Source organism: Diuraphis noxia, unplaced genomic scaffold (assembly GCF_037042655.1).
Source record: "Diuraphis noxia isolate RWA-SAM2 unplaced genomic scaffold, SU_Dnox_SAM2 contig0003, whole genome shotgun sequence".
In the NCBI taxonomy this organism is placed as follows: Eukaryota; Metazoa; Arthropoda; class Insecta; order Hemiptera; family Aphididae; genus Diuraphis; species Diuraphis noxia.
This window is the reverse complement of record NW_028301713.1, coordinates 28570847-28593218: the sequence shown is the minus strand read 5'-3', so window position 1 is coordinate 28593218 and position 22372 is coordinate 28570847. Positions and strand designations below refer to the sequence as shown.

General features: G+C 28.4%; 1 protein-coding gene and 1 pseudogene across 6 annotated transcripts in view; both read left to right on the top strand.

Moving 5' to 3' along the window:
• Pde6 (phosphodiesterase 6) overlaps nt 1–11100 on the top strand; it is a 99889-nt gene extending 88789 nt beyond the window's left edge. For 3 of the 6 annotated variants that reach the window (XM_015524560.2, XM_015524559.2, XM_089222545.1), the window contains 10 exons: nt 372–474; nt 755–881; nt 2025–2130; nt 2466–2609; nt 4172–4505; nt 4700–4845; nt 4912–4995; nt 5062–5212; nt 5269–5351; nt 8166–11100. In XM_015524560.2, the coding sequence (XP_015380046.1) occupies nt 372–474; nt 755–881; nt 2025–2130; nt 2466–2609; nt 4172–4505; nt 4700–4845; nt 4912–4995; nt 5062–5212; nt 5269–5351; nt 8166–8528 (1641 nt within the window). In that variant the 3' untranslated portion in view covers nt 8529–11100. Of the gene's footprint in view, nt 1–371; nt 475–754; nt 882–2024; nt 2131–2465; nt 2610–4171; nt 4506–4699; nt 4846–4911; nt 4996–5061; nt 5213–5268; nt 5387–8165 lie in introns of all 6 variants that reach the window. The other 3 variants (XM_015524561.2, XM_015524562.2, XM_015524563.2) reach the window with 3 other exon arrangements.
• Nucleotides 11101–20884: 9784 nt separating this feature from the next.
• LOC149057171 (uncharacterized) lies at nt 20885–21763 on the top strand (annotated as a pseudogene).
• Nucleotides 21764–22372: the final 609 nt, after the last annotated feature.

The following is a 22372-nucleotide window of genomic DNA, read 5'->3' as shown; positions in this document are numbered from 1 at the left end:
TTTTAGAAATTTAATAACTTTAGACGAAACCTAAACACTGGCTTGCATTTTCTAAATTTGAAAATATAAAAATAACAGTAGCATTTTTGGTAGAATAGCATTCAGCGTATGATCTGCGCAATATATCTTAGATATACCTACCGAAGAACGATGGTTAGTGATATATCATTATTCTTATAGTTCAATATTTTCAGAATTGTTAACACAATAATATGGTGTAAATCACATGAACGGAGATTAACGATGACGTATGGAAACGATATAAATTCATTCGTTTTTTTTTTTTTTTGTAACGACAGCGTCTTAAGTGATATATTAAATGCCTGTATATAATAGTAATGATATCGTGTGGTTTGATTTCGTATGTACAGGAAACCGGATTTCCGTTTACCGACTGTGACGTGGCGACGTTCGAGGCTTTTGCCATATTCTGCGGTCTGGGCATTCACAACACTCAGATGTATGAAAGCGCATGTGAGTATCGTTGGCTTATTACCGTGGATCAGTGACGTATGTGAGGGAATTGGTGTTTGGTGGGGGTGGAATGACACCCCCTTATTAGCACGTTTTATATTTTAATTATTTTGTAACTAAGTATACAAAAATATTTATGTGATACACGTTGTGACCTAACCATAATGATACCAATATTATATTAAATGATTAGTATTTCGGTGAAATCTCCCTCAAATAAAATCCTAGATACGCCACTTCCGTGACTTGATCGTTTCACTGTATTGTGTTCGTGTTTCAGGCAAACTAATGGCCAAACAAAAAGTGGCGCTCGAATGTTTGTCGTACCACGCGACCGCGTCCGTAGACGATACCATCAAATTAGCGCAAGACAAAATTCCTTCGGCCGAGACGTACAACTTATATAGGTACTTATCTGCCTATCTAGTCTGTTTATTTCTAACTAATTAAATCGATTGATTGGACAAAACCAACGGATAATAACATCCGTTACCTACTTACCCATATATATATATATCAGTATTAAAACAACAGTTATTTACTCAAGTATTAATCACTATCAATATTAATGTTGAACATTTATCCTGAGCGGAGTGATGAATGTACAGAGTTTAAAATAATGTGTTCCTTTGCAGTGTCTCTGACACACCTCTTACAGGGACAGAAGAATGGTTAAATTGGAACAAAGGAACTTTGAGGGTGGACAAATTGGATCTAGTTGATACTTGGGAGGGTAAGGGTGTCAAAAGTTACGATTCCCTGTTGGAACTTTATTACATCATCTGGAACAACAGACAAAAAAATACGGAAAATTAAGATTATCTGTTTTTGACATAATTGATTTCGTTATTTTGATATAATTCGAATTCTATAATAATCGTTAAAAGTCTACTTGACATTGTCATGAACTATTTAAGCAAAAGCATTTTCTAGACACTAGAAAATTAAAAAATATATTTTGAGTCTTTGGAATTATTCAGTTACTTATTATTTCTTATTATTTGACTTATATGTTACCTATGTGATATTTATTTGTGATTTAAAAAGTTTGTAAATATATTAAAAGATATCTCACTAACTTTTCCTATAATACTTAACAATTAAAAAATATCGAAAACACATGGGTACCTACTCATAATTGTTTTTATATGTGTATGCATTTCAAATTTAATATTCATAAATAATCAAAATCGAGATAATTCGTAAACTATACTTTGTAGTTTATTATACATCATATTAAAGCACATAAATGTGTCAATTTAAAACAGTCTTATGTTAATGTATATTTTAAATGTTAAAAATTCAAATTCAAAATATAAGCTAAATTAACTATCGTAAACATTATAATAAAATGTAAATAAATACATTTTATTATGAATAGGTACCATTATAATAATTATTATCTGAACAGTATATCAGTAATATCTGAACAGTGAATACCTAGATAGTATAGTTAAATATATGTATATAATATTTTTACAATGTAATTTAAAATTTATACTTCAATCGAGATATTATTGTTATTGATATTTTATTATATTTTATTTCAGTTTTAAATTCATAGACTTCGATTTGTCAGACGACGATACATGTAAAGCGACCATACGTATGTTCCTGCAGTGCAATCTAGTGCAAAAATTCCAAATTCCATATCACGTAAGTATAGCAAATTATAGTATAATATTAATCCGCCAGTCAGAAGTTCTAACTCAAAACACATGCATCATTACGCTAATTATACAATATAATATCATTAGTATTATACTTATAATATAATTACCAAATATTATTACAGAATATTACACTAATAGTTTAATTAACATAATATTATTTAGTAATAATAATATTCTGTCCGGTGAAACGATGATGAATCGAAAAATATCGTGTTTCAAAACCCTATATTTGACTTACAATACCTAATTCATATCGACCATGCGTACTATCCAATATTTTATAATTATTGTTTTGTATTTCTTGTATTATCTTTCCAGGTCCTTTGTAAATGGGTTTTGAGTGTGAGAAAAAACTATCGACCAGTAAAATATCATAACTGGAGACACGCGCTAAACGTGGCACAGACTATGTTTGCCATGCTGAAAACCGGAAAGATGGAAAGGTTCATGAGTGACTTGGAAGTAAGCGTTTACCGATATAACGGTAAAATTGTGTAATATAACTTATTTTATCATCCCTGGAAACCGATACTGTAACGGAACAATTAAATATCTCATCGTTAATATTAATAATACGGTTATTGGACCGATACGACTTGCCAAGTTATCCTCTGTACTATTGTTATGTACTTATGTGTATCATTAATAGATAAGTAAATAAAAAATATAGTGCTAGCAAAGAGTGCCTGTTTTTCGTTACTATCAGGATTCGTCTGTATGCTTACAAACATTTATATATTTTAAGTTCTTAGTTGTACACTTTTAGAGTGATTATTGATAGGTAGGTAGATTAAATTAAATACATTTTCAAATCTAATATTTATTTTCTGTCTTTGGTACTTACAAGACGCGTGTTCGATGCGCGCATGTGGCATCTCTTAGTCACGCGAATGATATCCCAAATGAATCGATAATCTAAATCATCTCATGTCTCCTATAATGTTATATTTGTTGTAATTGACTCAACTGGCTGTTTAGTTCCTCTTTCTGCCTGATTCGTGGTAATTGGTTGTGGTGCAGCAGGTTTGTGTACATTGTAAGTACACAGTAATCTTAACCTAGCTCCAAAATAAGTATTCACTTGACGACAAACTCAGTGACCAATGGAAGAACCCCGGTGAAAAGCATCGAACGAGTCAGTTGTGATGACTGTGTTTTGTACGCAAGCAAAAAAAAAAAAAAGATAAAAAATTAAAAAAGATGCATTTATTTTTCTTAGACAAATCATATCATATTATAATATCTTATATTATCTTCTATAGAAAGATATTATTTCATCATAAATCTAGTCGATCTAGATATTTGCTTTGAATCTGATTTGTCCTACAGAATAATTTGTAAAATAATTATAAATAAAGCATATAAGATATATTGGGTTTTAACAGCAAAAATACTAAGAACCTTAAAAATGCTTTGTGTATAAAAAAAATTATATACTGCTTCCGTTAATATATATAATTTAGAATTAGACTCATTAACTTGATTTGGTAATCATTCAACTTATTTAAATGATTTTGACAATAACCAACATAAATTTCTAAAAAAATTTCTTATGTCATCGACTGAATTAAATCTTTAGAGATTCTTTTCTTTTGATTCAGGGATTTATAAGGTTAGATTTTCATTCGATCAAACATGATCTGATGAATATTTGTTTGTCAATGATATTTTAAACAGCTATATCAGATGTCCAAAAATTTTAATTTTAATTGGATTTAGAATCTCTATTAGAATTACTTGTAATTTAATTTTTTTTCTTTATACCAAAATTTATTACGAACTGTGGAATTAATTTATTATTTTTAAGAGTTTTTTCAAATGACAAAATAATCTCCACTATCCTTAACACTATTTTTTTATATTTAAAGCATAATGCTTAAATATAATTTTCTAAAACTATCACGATCGTGTTATTATTTTTATTTATAGTTTTAGTTTCTAAGTAAGGGTTTACGCCTGATGATTATTATAAATTAATAATTAATATCATGGTAGTTATGCCTCTGGTTGAATTAAATTGTTAGATTTTGGGATTGCTGGTGGCATGTTTGTGTCACGATCTCGACCACCGGGGCACGAACAATGCTTTCCAGACGAAGACCGAATCACCTTTAGCAATTCTTTATACAACCAGTACAATGGAACACCATCACTTCGATCAATGCGTAATGATTCTAAACAGCGACGGCAATAACATATTCCAAGCGCTGTCACCGGAAGATTATCGATGTGTTATGAAATTGGTGGAGAACTCGATTCTGTCTACAGACCTTGCCATGTATTTCAAAAAGAAAAACAGATTTATGGAGGTCGTTGAAAACGGTGAATTTGATTGGCAAAGTGAAGAAAAAAAAGCTCGTGAGTGGATTTCTTAAGAACTTTATTTTTATACTAAAATACAAATTTCTTATTTGACAATTGAGTCAACATTGGAATTTATCATGCATAGGTTTTAAAATTGTGTTGTTGTTATTTACTCGATTTGTAGCTCATACCTACGCAACTTATGATGGCAAATTTAAATGCCTGTAATATTTGTATTGTTTTTTTAGTATTGTGTGGTATTTTGATGACTGCTTGCGACGTGAGCGCTATAGCAAAGCCTTGGGAAGTTCAACATAAAATGGCTAAGCTCGTGGCCGACGAATTTTTTGACCAAGGCGATTTGGAAAAGTTACAACTTAACCAACAACCGATGGTAAACGTAACAATTATGTAGGATAAAATATAAGATATACATTTTAACGTCAACAATCTTTGATAGGCTATGATGGATAGAGAAAAAAAAGACGAACTCCCGCAGATGCAAGTTGAATTCATTGATGTAATTTGTTTGCCGCTGTACAAAGTAATGATATTGAATTCAACAAGTTTGATATTATTTAATATGCTAAATTTTCAAATTTATTTGTAGGTATTATGTGACACTTTCCCGTGGATCACGCCATTGTACGAAGGTACACTAGAAAATCGAAAGCACTGGAAAGATTTAGCAGAAAAAGTTGAAATGGGCTTGACGTGGATTGACCACGACAAAATTGAAATTCCTGTCGAAGAATTTTTTAGTGAGTTATACAATTTTTTTTTAAACGCAGTGTTTAATTTATTTGTATATTTGTAGCTCACAAAAGCACGAAAGACATAGAGTTTACAGTAACCACACTGAATACTACCCAAAATTCAACGAAGAAAAGCAATACAAAAGTTAGTAAGAAACACGGTAAACATACCTAATTAAGGTACCTATATTTTTTCCTTGAATTTCTGTTCATAATAATAATAAGGGAAGTTTCGATACTCTATCAGAAGTATTGGATATTTGGTATTAACCAAATACATATTTTATAATGTACCTAAAACGTCAAACAAATATTGAATAATTGTTATCATAATAAATAATTAATCATAAATAGTTTATATTTACATATAAAAAATATCATATAAAATTTTTATTACAGTTTCTATTGTATTCGTTTCATTTAAATATAAAAATGATATCACATTTAAGAAAATATAATAAAATTATAGATTACTTATTGTTATGGATATTTAAGTTTAATTTTTGAATTTATTTGAATGTATAAAATACTATATACAAATTATTGTAATTGTTTATTCTGAAATTAGAAAATAAGATTTAAAAGTAATGTTACATAATATTTTTTAATGTCATAATTATTCAATAATTAATAACAAATTTAATGAAATTAATGAAATTAATCTCATTTATTTATTTGTTTGTTAAAAATTTAAATTCTATTGTTGTTTAAATAGCAGGTTTGAATAGATTAATATTTATTTAATAATTTACGTCATATACCACGGAAGAATTTTATTTTGAGAATTGAAGAATTTTTGAAATCTGAAATAAATAAAAATCGGAACTATGACTATTCCAATGGCAATATTATGAAACCTACTGTGATGATCATCATTGGTTTGTCTGAATATTTAATTTTAACTATGGTTAAGCATCAAAATAAGCACTATTATTTTATTAGTTTTAGCACCGTTTGGTAAAGATCTGTTCCAAATTTCTTGTATGTAGCGATGTATTTTAAAAGTTATTTTTGTATCATACAGCAATGAAATATGTTTTCATTAGAAATTTGAAAAAGTCATAACACTTAAAATTTGTTTATTTTTTTTTATTTTTATTAATTTTCTTGTAAACATTACTCATATGATCTTAAAAAATATTAATATATATTCCAACAGTCCAAAATAGGACCGTAACAAAAATTATTTGAACACTTTTCATATTTTTAATTATTAATTTATTTTATAAGCCTTGAATGCTATGTCATAGGCAACATGTTATACACCTTGATATATTTACACACACATATTTTCATTTCCGTGGACGTTGAAGTTTTTTATTAATTTTTTATTTCATTGGAGAATGAATTTATATGGCTTATACCTACAGCAAAAAAAAGACACTAAATGATAATATTATATTGATTACTTACTTCATTATTATAATTTGTTTTGTGTGTTGTTTTATAAACAAGTTTCTATAAAGTACGATTGTTATAATATTTTATTACCTATATTATATTCTAGGCTCACATTGTATTATCTATGCATAACTTATATAGTTTTATATTCACATAAGTAAATAGAATATAATTCCCAATACATTCATTTAGAATCGAAACTTTCCTTTAGCACTACTCACTGTACTTCTTTAGTATATAATATTATTATTGTCACACGATAACAATATTATACACTCTTGTTTCTAAATTTCACAAAATTTTATCACATTTTTTGGGCCACTCATTATTTTTAAAATTCAAAAAAATATATCCCTATATATTATTTTAAGGTTGAATAAGACTGGCCACCTCACGCAACACATTTTTTACCTATCCTCAATAATAAATTGTGTAATAATTAGTAACAAATTATATCTAATATGATTTTTTTTTAAATAAATAAATTTCGATGAAATTACTTATATTGAACCGTTTGAATTGTACGCGAGATCGTTGATAGAACTACAATACCGGTAGATTTAATATAGAAGATATCAAAACATCTCTTTAATGTTCTAAATGCGCTTCAAATCGTGTTCAATGTTGTTCCGTTTTAAGATATTTGAAATAGGTACCATCTTTGTATTATACCTAAATACCTTTTTTATCACTCATACCAGTATACCAATATTCAGTTACCTATTTACCACACCACCACTAATACCACCAAAACCACATACTAAGCATGTTCACCCATTTTTTCTTAAATATACAGTTATTTGAAATCTGTTTTTTTAATTTTTGAAATAAACTAGAAGACTTTATTATAAAACATCTGAGATTTTTTCGTATTACCTATTTAAGGAATAACCTAAGTAGATAAAGAATTCTGTTCGAGTATACTTTCTCATTTTTATTCTATACATTATTTAAGTGTACTATTATTTTTTTGTATAATTATATGTTTGGGATTTATGGGGTCGATGGTATTTTAAAAATGTTAGTTTTTAATTATCAATATTAATCTACCAGCATTAATATATATATATTTTTTTTTAGATTGTCCGAACATAATAAATACTTAATTCAATTGTAAATCTATTTCCAAGGACTCGTATTCCTATATTTGTATAAACATTTGAATAACTACTCGTCCAAATTGTGAATTGCGTACATAAAAATGTCCAAAAAAAAATTATCCACTGAATAATTTACTTAAAGGGGGTAGAGATGTGGTTCTAATTAAGAAAACACAACAAACTTCTTAAGTGTACTACAATTAATCTTAAGACACCAAAAATACAGTCTTCATGAACCTATTTTACGTAAGAATTTTCAAAAAGAAGAATTTAAATAAATTCGTCGTCAAATGAAATAAAAAACACTGGTGAGCACGCTTGGGGGTAAATCCATCCCATACGTGTATTATGCCTCATATGATAATATTATTATAATACGATATTATCAATGTGGCACCTCGCTTCGCTGTCACTGCTGAACTCATTGAAACTGTTTTTTTTTTTTTTTTTTGATCCAGCAGAACCTCGACCTGAATCTGGATACTTCTTCGGCGCTCCACCGGAACGGCGCCAAGTTTTCCAGTTTCCGGAAAAAACCCACGTCCAGTCGGTCGTTCCGGAACCGAGTCAGCCGGTCGCTGTACAACAGCACCGCTAGCAGCGGCGGATCCGCCTCCATGACTTCCGTCACCGCGAAACCGTCCGACGCCGCGACCACCGCCGACCAGCACAACATGATAAGTTCTGCGTCTTTGCCGGTATTCACGTCGCCGGCGTCCACGCCGGGCTACAGCAGCGGTGGTGGCAAGCAGCCCACCCACACGCCGTCAATGTCGGCCACGCCAGTGAAAAATAAGAGCAAATATTGCCGAATTCTGTGATAAACGTTCCGTTTTTTTTTCACGCTGTGGTTTTTATTTTATTTTACCGTCTCCCGCCCTAATATAATATAGTTTATATTAATATTCTTGGCTCGTATTGCGTACGGATCGTCCGTCGAACCAATTTCCGATTGACCTAACCTAGGTAGTGATATCCGAACTAGCAGTGAGTGGTGGAGGTGGGGACTGAAACAAGGAATTTTCGAAAAGAAAACCTTCCAAAACGTTTTATATACCTACGTGAAACTTTCGAAAAACTTTAAATCTTTGTATTTAGTACCTATCGATACCGATTTCATGTTTGGAATTACAATTTTCTTTTACATTTCTTTTTTGAAAACGAGTCGATTATAAATACGAAAGTTTTATTATAATGATATTGACGATATTATGTCCAGCCTACGACTGATAATATTAATGATGACCGATTCAACTTAGATTGTCTTAAAAACTTTCAGATTTGATGGTACGGACAGTACAATTCGGTTGAGTTTAATTGTTTACATTGAATTGGGGAGTTCATTGTGAAGGGTGTTTGGGTGGTATGTAGAATATAATATAGGTGATGCTATTAAATCTCCTCAGACTTAAATCTATAGAAGCATGTTAGAAGAATTATTATATTGTGTAGTTATATCTATAATTGTATTATGGGTACTTAAATATTATAATAACATGTGATCGACTCGTATACGCATATTTTTTTATTATTATATTATTATTATTTTTTTTTTTTTATAAACCGATATCTTGTCAAATGACACAAAATTACAGTATGATTTTGTACAGAGTTTTAAAATCAAAATATTATCTTACTTTTGCAAGCCCTCGTATCCATCCCCATTCCTCACACCACTCGCAATGCCATCCACGCCAAAATTTACGTACTTCCCTCCTAAAATATTTTATTATTATTATTATAATTATTGTTACATAGACCTTCGTTTTCGTTGTTGTCTACAAAATATGGACTGTTTTATATAAGAGTATATAGTAATATAGTTTAAAAGTATTCTAAATTATTATTAAAAATATGTCGGAAATGTTTAGGTAAAAATATTATAAATGATAATTTGTTTAAAGAAATTGTGTTTTTATCCGGTCAATCATCGACAATATAATATTTTATTGTTATAAATTCCAATCGATTTTTGTTATTCCGACTGAAAAGAATGAAATTAATTGCTCGAACGAAACAATATTGCATTTAGAAGGATAATTAGTTTGAATGGGCTGCTGAATCAAAATAGTAACGATGTTAACATCACGTGATGTTTAGTAACTTTATCTGTTAAACCCTGTCACAATCTATAAATATATAGTAAAGCTTAGAACAGTGAAAAAATAATCACAATCATTACCTTTATTAAATTTGTATTTTTATCTTTTTATCATTTAAATTTTATTTAAAACAATATGAAATATAATACATTTGGTCACAGAATTTGAAAATAAATGTTTTAATAATAATTCGACCATGCAAATTAATCAACAATTTCCATGCAAACGTTTCCAAATTAATTAAAAAAAAAAAAAATAAATATAAAAATAATATAATATTCAGTTGTAGGTATAAAAAATGTTTACGAAAACAATACTTTAATTCTTGATTTTATTCTATTATAATATTATATTCATTAATAATAATCACCTCAATTATTATAATTTGTAAATAATTTTCTTTGGATTGTTTATTTATTTTTTTAATGTTTAATAAATAATAATATAATAAGAATACCTATAAATACATTATATAATATTTCCATTCAGAAAAAAAAACTGTTAAGAGCAAATCTTTGCAATGTCGTTCGTCGATTCGTAACCCACTTTTATGTATAATTGTTAGGATAAGTATTATATTGAAGAATCAAATGTTTTCCATCAAAATGGATATTTTTAGAATATAATATATAAAAAAAAATAGATATGTAAACAAATTATTTTACAAGATTTTGGCATTATTTATTTAATAATATATGTTATAACTTATAACAAATATTATTATTCATCACAATGGTAATATTTTGTCTTTTGAAAAATTTTCATTGTCAATCATTGTTGGCATCAACGATATTATTTTCATTAATTTCAATTCATAGCATCCCAAAATCATAATTATACTCAAAATATGTCTAAATTTTACTTAATAAACCGCAATAATTTAGTAATTTATTGTTATTAAGTTAAGCTCTAAATTAAGTATAATATAATATTTTAATAATTATAATACAAATAATAAGTTTACTAATGTGATATTAATTAGTTTCAAATATGTAGTCATAGAATTTTAATACTTCCTTGTTGTATTGTATATAATATATTATTTATTAATGTATTATTATTAAATACAATTGTTATTATTTATAACTACTTTGGAAAATTATATTCATCACATTAAAGATGTAGGTGGTATTTACTTAAATGTATATTTAGGTACGTACCACCAACGAATATGATATCTCTGTTATAATTTTTTTTATTAAAATATCATACATGAAAGTAATGATCGAAATTAAAAACAGTAGCTGCGTTCCGTATTATATTTGATCAATACAACGACGTTTATCAATTACTTTAGATATATTATTTCAATTTGCATAGTTTAACTTTAATGTTATAATTTATCATTCAGACGAGAAAGTCAAGAAAGGCTAAACATGTGATTGTGTATTACACAAAATGATTATTTTGGCATAACTGAATCTATATTTATTTTTTTTTTTTTTTGTTTACCTATAATAATTTTCCACGGAAATCTCTATGATTGCAACGAAAAACATAAACTTAACCGAAACGATTTAAAATTACCAGCAGCAGGGCAAATATTTATCATAGAGGTTAAATACTAGAAAAATATGAACATTTCAATTCACTTATGAACGAGGTAAACAAAAAATTAACAGTGTTTCGGGTTATTTCTGTACAACCTACGTGAATAACATCATGTCACTGATGAAGTCAAAAACCAATTTTGTTTTGCGGCCGAATATATGTAATCGAAATAAAAGCTCTCGAATATTTACAGAAATATACTAATCTAATATTTATTACGGTTGGAAAGCAAATAGTAAAAATATACCAAGTTATGGGCTGTCATATATTTTGACTGCCTACCTAAGTGTGGAAAAATTGTCCAAGTGTATTTTATCAATTTTTACAAAACATTAATTTATGATCAAGTGATAGTTTTCATTACAAAACGATATAGACGAAAAATGTGATCAAATAGACACACTGTTTTCCCTTTTATTAATAAAATAATTATTATATTAAAAAATACAATAAAATGCAGCTCAGTGATAAAAGTAATTTTCTTCTATTTCTTACACTTGTTGACCAGGTGATATGAGTTAGTCATTTTCTTATCTATCCTCTTTTAAGTTTTAAACTATTTTGCTAGTTATTATCAAGTTATTATAACTCAAGGTTAAGTTCGTTTTAATGGGGTTTTTTTAAAGTTAAAAATGATTAAATTAACAACAATGTTTAGGTACATTTCGCTTAGAAATTTTTTGCATGACGGCAACTAAATTATGCACGATTGAAATTATTGCAGGAGAAGTTTTTATAAATTATCGAATGAAATGAAAAAAGATTACAATAAAAATATAGAATTGGTATAATTTAAATAACTTTTTAGATTCTGAACGAAGTGATGAATGTATTAATTTTACAATGATGTGTGTGTTTTTTTTCTTGTTGTTGTGTCTGTGTACAGCATATAACTAGTCGAAATAATGCTTCAATTTCAAACTTTGGGAGTGGTTTTCTATGGGAAATTGAATATCCTTGGTGCATTATAGAGGTCAAAAGTAAACATTTTCCAACAGTTTTCAAAAAAATCGATTTTTTTATATGGTTGTAATTTATTCAAAAACTAATCACTGTAAATACTTGAAATTTTTACCAAATATTTATGTAAGTGTTATCTATATACAGTTTAATTTTCAAAATTTTTTGACTTTTTTGAGTTATTTATAGACCACTGAAGTTTTTGATTTTTATGAGAATTTTTTTTTTGAAGCGTCGCTAAAAAAATGTTGGAGAGCCAAAAAAACTTGAAAATTTAATACAAAGTTTCTCATAAGTTATCCTTATAGTGATTAAAAAATTATAAGAATACATAGGCACAATTTTTTTTGATAAGCGTTTATAATTCAAATTTTTACGAAATCTGTCGAAAACGCGAAAATTCGCAAGTAATTTTGAAGTTGAAAAATTATAAAATTTTTGTGTTTATAACTAATTATTAAAAATACAACACTAAGTTTTCCATAAGTTTTCCTTCAAGTAGCTATAGAGAAAACTCGAAGAATCATTATAGGAAAAATGTTTTGAGCATTTGAGTTTTAAATTTTTATGAAATCACGTATAATGATAACGATTTATCCTCAAACCAGGTATATGTATATTGTATATCTATGATAATATAAAGTATTATGAATTATGATAACTACATGCAATGTTTTTGGAAAAATTGATTAAACATTTCTTATGCAAAATACGTCCTAATTGAAAAATAAATATTTGTTTCAAAATAGCAAGGCTGGGCAAGTTAACTAATTATTTTAACTCGTTAAGTTAAGTTAATACAGAAAAATGTAAGTTAAGTTTAAAGTTAAAAGTTAGTTTTCTTATTTATTTAACTCGATAAAAGTTAAAAGTTAATTTGAAAAAAAGTAACTTAGCTTAGTTAAAAATAAGTTAATTTTCTTTTTTCATGTACAATAAATTATCATACATTTTTATCAAAGCTTAACAAATAACACAATATAATGGAAGTCTAACTATTTTCAATAAACATATGTAATTGTATTAATTACAGTAGGTACTTAGTAAGTAATACTTACATACTTCAATCAATTATAAAATCTAACAAAACAAATAAATTATTTCAATGTATTTTTTTTACCTACACGTTTTCCAAAATGATGGCTTAACTTAAAATTTTTTTTTCTTGTTGATACCCATTAAATTTGTAAATTGTAATTATTAAATTTGTTATTAAGATTTAATTAGATAAATTACACATATATAACATTTTTGTTCTATAATAATATATTATATATATACATATTTTCTGCGAATAAGCAGGATAAAATAAAATATTATCATCTAATACTATTATTAATACTCGTAAATCGTTTCCCAAATTTTATATAGGTAGATAGTTGTACTTATACACGTTATTCTAATATCTATTGGAATTTCAAATATAGAAATAATGCAAAACACTCACATTCATATCGTAAAGTATTTGGTTATTCCCACAATTATTATTTTTATATATATAATATACATATATGTATATATAATATCAATAAGTTATAAAAATCAAAATATAATTTTAGATATATGAAATTTATATTAGGACAAATTAATAAATTAACTCGTTAAGTTAGAAGTTGTTTAAAAAAAAAAGAAACTCGTTAAGCTGGAAGTTACTTTTGAAAATAAAAGTAACTCGTTAAATAACTTAGTTAAAAGTAACTTTACTTTTTAACTTAACTTTAACTTTTTAACTCGTTAATGCCCAGCCTTGCAAAATAGAATATATGACAATGTTTAAGTATAATATATCCTAGACTGACAAATCATCTCAGTTCAGAATCGTTTTTCGTATACAATGATACCTATCATTGCATTCAAATCTAACCTACCCTAGTCAGAGGTCCACCCCACCCCCTAATGTACAGCAGAGCGACATCCACATACCCGCTTTTTTTAATCTAGTTTAGCCGGATAGCCGGACTAGGTTAACTCACAGTTGAAATGTGACCGGTAAAAAAGTACAAGTTATCCAACCAATTATTGTCAATAATAGACAATTCTGGAGGTTGGGAAAGAGTTCGAGGTTTACGAGTTAACCCAATTTGACTGTAATAGCAAATTTTATAAGTACCTATAATAATATAATGAATTAATTTTAAATACAAAAGTAAACATTTTTAATTATATTTTTTTAGTTACGAAATATATATTACATAGAATATGGAATAAAAAAAAAAAAAAAATTATTTAACTTTCCTTGATTAATCTAATATGTTTATTTCGTAATTAATTTTAGTATTACATCTATAAAATGTCAACTTTTATTGTTATTAGTATAACGAATATAATTTATTTAATCTGTAATTATTAACATTAGTTATTACAAAAAAATAACAAAATATAGTCGTGTGATAGAAGAGACTACACTATTATAATAAAATGATAGGAAATCAGGGTTGTATAACCGAAAATTATACACGTCATATTTTATTTTAATTGTAACAGTTTTTAAAATGTAAATAATAAAGTTTCACATAAAATAAAATATTATGGTTTTATTTTAATATGAAAAATAATATAGAGATATACATAGTATATTAATACCAACAAATAAATTCCGTTGTAGAGTCAGAGCCACCACTGTGCAATACACATATATAATGTAACATAAACGTTGTGGTAATGCGGTGAATACGTCATCATGATTTATTTTTTTATACTATTGCAGCTACACGAAAAGCCATACCTAACGCGTGTAATAATATAGTCATAATCATAATAACAAAACGCTCTTAACGCTTAAAACACCGTCTAAAAATTGCCAACCATTAAAATACATAATACACGCGAATGCGGCGGTCGATGACAGGGTGGGGGAACGACAGAGGGTGAAGCATCATTGGTGTACGGAGGGTGATGGGCTGTGTTGCGGCCCCGGAAAAGCTCGTGTAAAAGTAATGAAAAACTCGGTTAATGGACGCCGTAAATGTTGATTAGGGCGAAAGCGAGAGAGGTGTACCGCGTCAGAAAACGGTGTGCGATGTAGGGGGTGCGGGGGGAGAGCTGATGCTATACGTGGACGACTTTTATTGTGTGCGCCGCTGGCCCGGGGGCAACTGGAAAAATATGTTTATTGTAGCGATAAAGCCCAAATCCCTCCCCTGGCGAATACGCAATGGATACACTACAGCAGTCTCTCACCCTATAAAGACTGAAAGGGAGGGAGGGAGAAAGAGAGAGATAGAAAAGGGGTTTACCGAGAGTAAGAGAGTAAGGGAGGGGTGAGATTTAGTGCGACTGCAGGGTGAGAGCATGTGATAATAGCTCCCCCGGGTCGACCCACTACTGCCGTTCTCCTTCTGATTTCCGCTTATATAATATAAATACAAGTCACCGCTGACCCTATCCTACTCATGATTCAAATCTGTCACACCACTCTACCACTAACAATCTTCTGTTCGATGATCGTTACATGCAATAATATGTTTACTTAATCCAAAATTGTTTAACTCTGTCACCATCGGTTAGGTTTACCGCTTCATTAACTGGACTAAATACAAAACAATCCTTACTAACCTACCTAACTCAACTACTCAACCGACCAATGACAGTCAATCAATCTGACAAAAAAGGTACAACACACAATTAAAGTTAACATTTTCATACTCAAAATTAAAAACTGTTCATTCCTACTATCAGACTATATCAAAAACGAAATAACTGAGAAAAACAAATTACGTCGTGAATCGCATAGAACCCGCGACCCGACTACTAAACGAAAACCTAACGCCAAAATCTCACTTATCCGTACCTTACTTGAATCTCACAAAACTAACCAATTGGACAGACCTCCACGACAGATCCATTTACAAACTTAACAAGTGTTTCTTCCACAAACGTCCAGCATCCCACCCACTAACCGGCCCAAACGGTCTAGTTTTCTCGCCCAAAGATCGTGATGAACTGATAGCTGACTCAAACACCAATTTCAAACTAACATAGGCCCCGATACAAACTTAACGGATCATTACTACTCACTACACAACCTCAACATAACTAATTCCAACCTATTTACCACCATAGACACAAAAAGAAAGCCCCTGGTGACGACCTCATCGCCAACATGGGTCTTAAATTCCTACCAAACAACATCTTGTTATCCCTAACGCGAATTATAAACAGTTCTAGGGTGACGATCCGCAAACACTGGAATTCCTAGCCACGTGTTCCACCAATCTTCTTCCGAGAAACTTCATAAGGCGAGAATCAGAGACCGAGAGACCAACGACGATACCAGGAACTGAAGACACGAAAAATTGCGCCCCCTTAGGGCAACCGTGACTAATTTAGTCCCTCCAAGCGCGCCAGCTTAGGCCACGTTATCCAGGCAAACCCATCCTTGAGTTGTACACTGTAAATATTCCATGTTTTGTACGAAGGTCTCGGATCCAACGTCCGTATCCACGGTAGAGGGAACTGCGAATCTTCCATCCCCAAAACTTCACTTGTATATAATCCTAATATAGAAATAAACCAATCTAATTATTCAATACCAACTGACTTTTATTTCAATACATAACGGTCGCTCGTAACCAGTGAGCACCGTAACGAAGTATGGCCATTATTCGTTTTTACAAAATATGACTATTCGTGTAATGTAAAACAATTGTATGTATATTTTTAATGTTTAGTTATTATTATGTAACATTGAATATTTAACTTAATAAACGCCTTAGGCGTCTGGGCTGGTCTGGGTGCTTGGTTCAGTCAAATAATACACAATGTAACACAATATATAATATAATATAAATAATGGAATAGATTGCGCTGTTAAATTACAGCTAGTTCACAATACTATTTTACAATAATAGAAGTTCAATGACTCGGCGCACTGCGAACTTAAGCTTGTATAAAAAAAAAAAAAAAAAACAATATAAAATATAAAATTACGTAAAAAAACTAGTTCAAACTGCTAATAAAAGCTAAAATATACTGCTACTACCTACCAACCCAAGTGCAAAGTAGGTACACCCAAATACCCAAACAAAAAAATCTTAATTATATTTATGTAGGTATCCATATAATATATAAGAAAAATAAATTAAATATTAAGTATGATGTAGAGAAAATAGATCTACAATAGAGTATTGAATATATCATCAATTAAAATAATAATATAATATACATAATAATAATTAATAATACTTATAAATTGAAAATATTCTATTTTTAATTCTCATTGAGGTACCTAATTGGTTATTTACTTGTACCATCTAAAGAACTTTATGAAATTATTTACCAAGTAATATAATAATATATAAATATATAATAAATATAAACACGCAAACAATTTACATAGTTTTAATATATTATGTATTTGTATATTAATTAATAATTATTATTATTAGTTTTAGCTCGAAGATGCCATTTGCTCAATTATTGCAAAAACTAAAATACAAAAAAAATTATTATTTTTAATATTAGATGAGCTAAGGACAGACAAATTTAATATAAAATTACTCGGGTGTGATGAACATGCAAATGCATTAACCAAAAATATAATAACATTTTATTTACATATTTGCAATGTATTTTGTATGTGAGAAAAAAATAAAAAAGAAAAAAAAAGCAATAAGCAGTCTAAACTCGTATAACAATGTAAGTTACATTATGTAACATATAATTGTTAAAATATAATATTTTTAAAATAAAACTTCCTTCATAAAATCTATATTAAATTGTACATAATTGAATAGAATAATTACTTACAAATAATTTTTATTTGGTTAATATCCTAAATTCTTAACGAATATAGTATCGAAAACGACAAAAATGTATTTAATTTTTATATTTTACATTAAAAACAATGTAATCACAATATAAAAACCGGCCTTCTGGCGAGAGCGCTACCTACCATACTGCCGAGAAAATTTGCGACCGAAATATGTACAAGCGGTGTCACCTTATCTTATCTACCTCGTGGTTAACAAGTAGGTATGCCACTGTTTACTAATATCAGTGCTCGTATTATGTCAGTTTTAATTTAATAATTAGGTATTGTGACATCATTACTGTAACCTCTCAGCTCCACAATGTTAAAAATAATTTTATAGAGGAAGTACAAGGTTCATATTATTTTATAACAATAATAATAACATTTCAGGTCAGTTTTAATACAATAACTAAGTACTACAGTAGTGATTAAATTTGGGTCTAGGACTTTTCGGCGCTGCCATTTCGGCGCTGCCGTTTCGGCGCTGTCGTATCGGCGATAGATATTTTCGGCGCTGCCGTTTCGGCGATAATGACAATATTCACGTTATAGTGAACATTTTTTTAGTACAAAATTATGTTTAATTTATGGTCTCATGAAAAATATTAGAAAAAAAAATAACATAATAACAATAATATAATAGTCAAATTTTTTTAGTAAAAAATTATGTTTAATTTATGGTCTCATAAAAAATATTATTAGGAAAAAAAATAATATAGTCAATTAATATTAATTACTAATAATTACTAATTAGTCTTTAGACAATTTTAGTTTAACAATTATAGTGATTATACAATTATAGTCAACATTTTATTTCAACGCTATATTATTTGATATTCCCCTGATAAATGTTGGAATGTCATTTTTATCGTATCTATCAACTAGTTTATAAATACGATTGTCTGTGTCTCTAAATTGTTTTAACTTTTTCCGTGGACTATTACCCGAAACCAAATGCTCATACTGTGTATCCGTTCTAGACATCTCCAAAATTTCACTTGACTATTCGCACTAAATTTATCGAAAATGTACATATAACCATCGTGTCTTAAAATTTCACGATTACGTTTCGATTCAATCAATGCCATTTTTACTGCACTTCGCATGACACAACACTACACACACACTGATATACACTTCACTACATATCAGTGTTAAAACTTATAATTTAGAATGAGACGGTATGACAAATTATCATCAATAACAATTTTATCATAGCTAGGCCTTTCCGTTCAAATTATTGCCATTACTATTGGCTAGGTATCTGTTATTATTATTTTTATTACACTATAGGTACATATATACATTACACATACATAGGTACAAATTATCTTCGATAACAATTTTATCATAGCTAGCAGTAATAGTAACCAATTAGTAAGTCCAGAACTAAACAACTAATAAATATTATAGTAACAATACTGTAAAAATAAAATATAAATTTTTTTTCCAATTTTTTTGTTATTATAATAAATATAATTTAAATGCAATTTTATAGTGCATTTTTATTTTTTTATTTGTCTACTTATATAATATATATTTTGTCATTATCGCCGAATCGGCGTCGCCAAAACGGCAGCGCCGAAAATATCTATCGCCGATATGGCAGCGCCAAAACGGCAGCGCCGAAATGTCCCATTCCCATTAAATTTGAATGGCGGACAATTTCCCCCCGACTGTTTTTGGCGTAGTAGGACATTTCCCCACCCCCTCCCAATATATTTTCGATGCGGACATTTTCCGCCCATTTTTTTTTTTTAAAGTTTATTATTGAATAATATAATATTATTTATTATTTAATAAGAAATTATTTTTTTTCATAAATATAATCAATTATACAGGTAGGTTTCCCTGGCACCACAAAATCAAAAAATCATTGTTTTTCCTGCACCATTAATTATACCATACCTCAATTATACTATAATTACCTATTATAAGATTGTTTAAATAAAAAATAATAGTACTATAGCATACTGTATTATTCGCTAGTAACATTGAAATCTAAAATTGTATCTAAAACCCAATCAATTGCTGGGTTGTCAAAAACTATCTTAATTATTTGATTTAGACTATTAAGATAATATTCTTCTACAATCTTATATCGTCATGAGCAAAGGTTTTGTACTTTTGTATAAAAATTGTTCAAAGCAGTTGTAGTCATTTAGTAGTGGTTTAGTGATTGTAACTCGTAATAAATTCGTAAAGTGAAAAAGGTATAAAATAGAAATCGTTAGAATTTTTTTCTTTATGATCATGGATAAAATAGAAATTATTAAAACAGACAGAGGAGGTTTAAAGATTGTTTTTTATGATTATATGTATACAAAACAAAAAAAAACTTGCTAACAACGAAATTAGATGGGAGTGTGTGAAAAAAAAAAGAATAAATGTAAAGGTAGTATAACAACTGATCAATCGATTTTAAATATGTTGAAAAATATTGAACATGAAAATAATCTACCGTCCTCAGCGCAAGTAGAAGCAACAAAAGCCATATGCATACTAAAGCCCAAAATAATTTTGATACTCCTTCCAGAGTTTTTGCAGAAACGTCTAATTTATGAATTTGCAATGGTTTTATTGGCAGATGAAAAATCGATCAAAAGATCACTAAGAAGAATTCGAAATAAAAAGTACCCTTCGCTATGCCCTTTATCAGAATTGAAAATAAATAGTAATTGGGCTACTACAGGAGGTGCCGAACCAAAACAATTTTTATTATTTGATAATGAAAACAATAACAATCGAATAATTGTTTTTGCGTCTCCCGAAGGAATGTTAGAGTTGTCAAAATCGACTAAGTTGTGTATGGATGGAACATCTTTTACTTGTCCTAAATAATTTTACCAAGTATACATAATTCATGCATGTATTAAAAACACATCAATCCCGTGTGTTTATGCTTTATTACAAAGAAAAAATAAAGAAATCTATGTTGAACTCTTATCAAAACTTAAAAGTATGCTGTCTGAGTTGAAATTAAAAACTATAAGTATTGACTTTGAACAATCAATGATTCAAGCTATTGAATTAGTATTTGTCGACATTAATATTCAATGTTGTTATTATCATCTTTTCCAAAGTATTTGGCGTTAAGTTCAAAACATAAGATTAGCTAAAAAGTAAAAAGTATAAAGAAAATGAAAATATTCGTCAAATGGTTGGCATGATTAAAGGTTCAGCATTATTGCCTTTAAAATATGTTAAGAAAGGTATGTACTATTATATATGTTGATAATATTATTACATTAACTCCTAATTATTACTACTTTGTCTTGTTTTAAATACTAAATCACTTTGTATATCTTTTTAAATATTAATGTAATATGTAAATATACTAATATATAATGTACTGTTACATCCAATGGCCATAAACGCCGCGGATAGTTGTTAAATAAAAAAAAAAAAAAAAAAATATTATTACAATAACCAATATTATATAGGTACGTTTTATTAAACTAATAATTGTTTAGGTATGTCTGTTTGTATGATTTATCAAAAGACCTCAATGATCCAGATATCGATGAACTATTGTTATACTTTGATAGAACGTACGTCGATGGGACTTACAAGAGAACTACTACACAATCAAATGGTTTATCATTATGGCGATCTTCACCAATATTTCCTCCTTATTTATGGAATGTACATAATGCTACAAAGAGAAACACAGGTAGAACAAATAATATAAGTGAAGTTTTCAATAATAAATTTAAAACTTTGGTAAGAACTCAGCATCCAAATATTTGGATGTTCATTGAAGCACTACAAAATTCAAATTCAATGGCAATTAATAAATTATTAAAATTAAAACAGGTATGGTTTTTTTACAAAAAAAAATAAATATGAAAGACGATTACAAAATATGTGCTTAGATATAAAAAAAGAATCAGAAATTAAATGTTTTTCACAAAATATATCATTTTTATGCCGAAATTTTTAGACTATTCTACTTATATAATTTTTTTACGTTTTATTATACAATTTTTATTATATTTATGAAAAAAAACAATGTAATTTATAATACAAATTTATAAAGTTAATTATAGTATAATTAATTATATTTATGAAAAAAAAAAAATAATTTCTTATTAAATAATAAATTATATTATATTATTCAATAATAAACTTAAAAAAGGGGGGAAATGTCTGCATCGAAAATATATTGGAGGGGGGGGGGAATATCCTACTACGCCAAAAACAGTTGGGGAAAATGTCCAGGGGAAATTGTCCGGATACCATTAAATTTATTATTTTAATATGTTTATGAATTTCCCAGTTAATATTTTTCTTGAGTTTT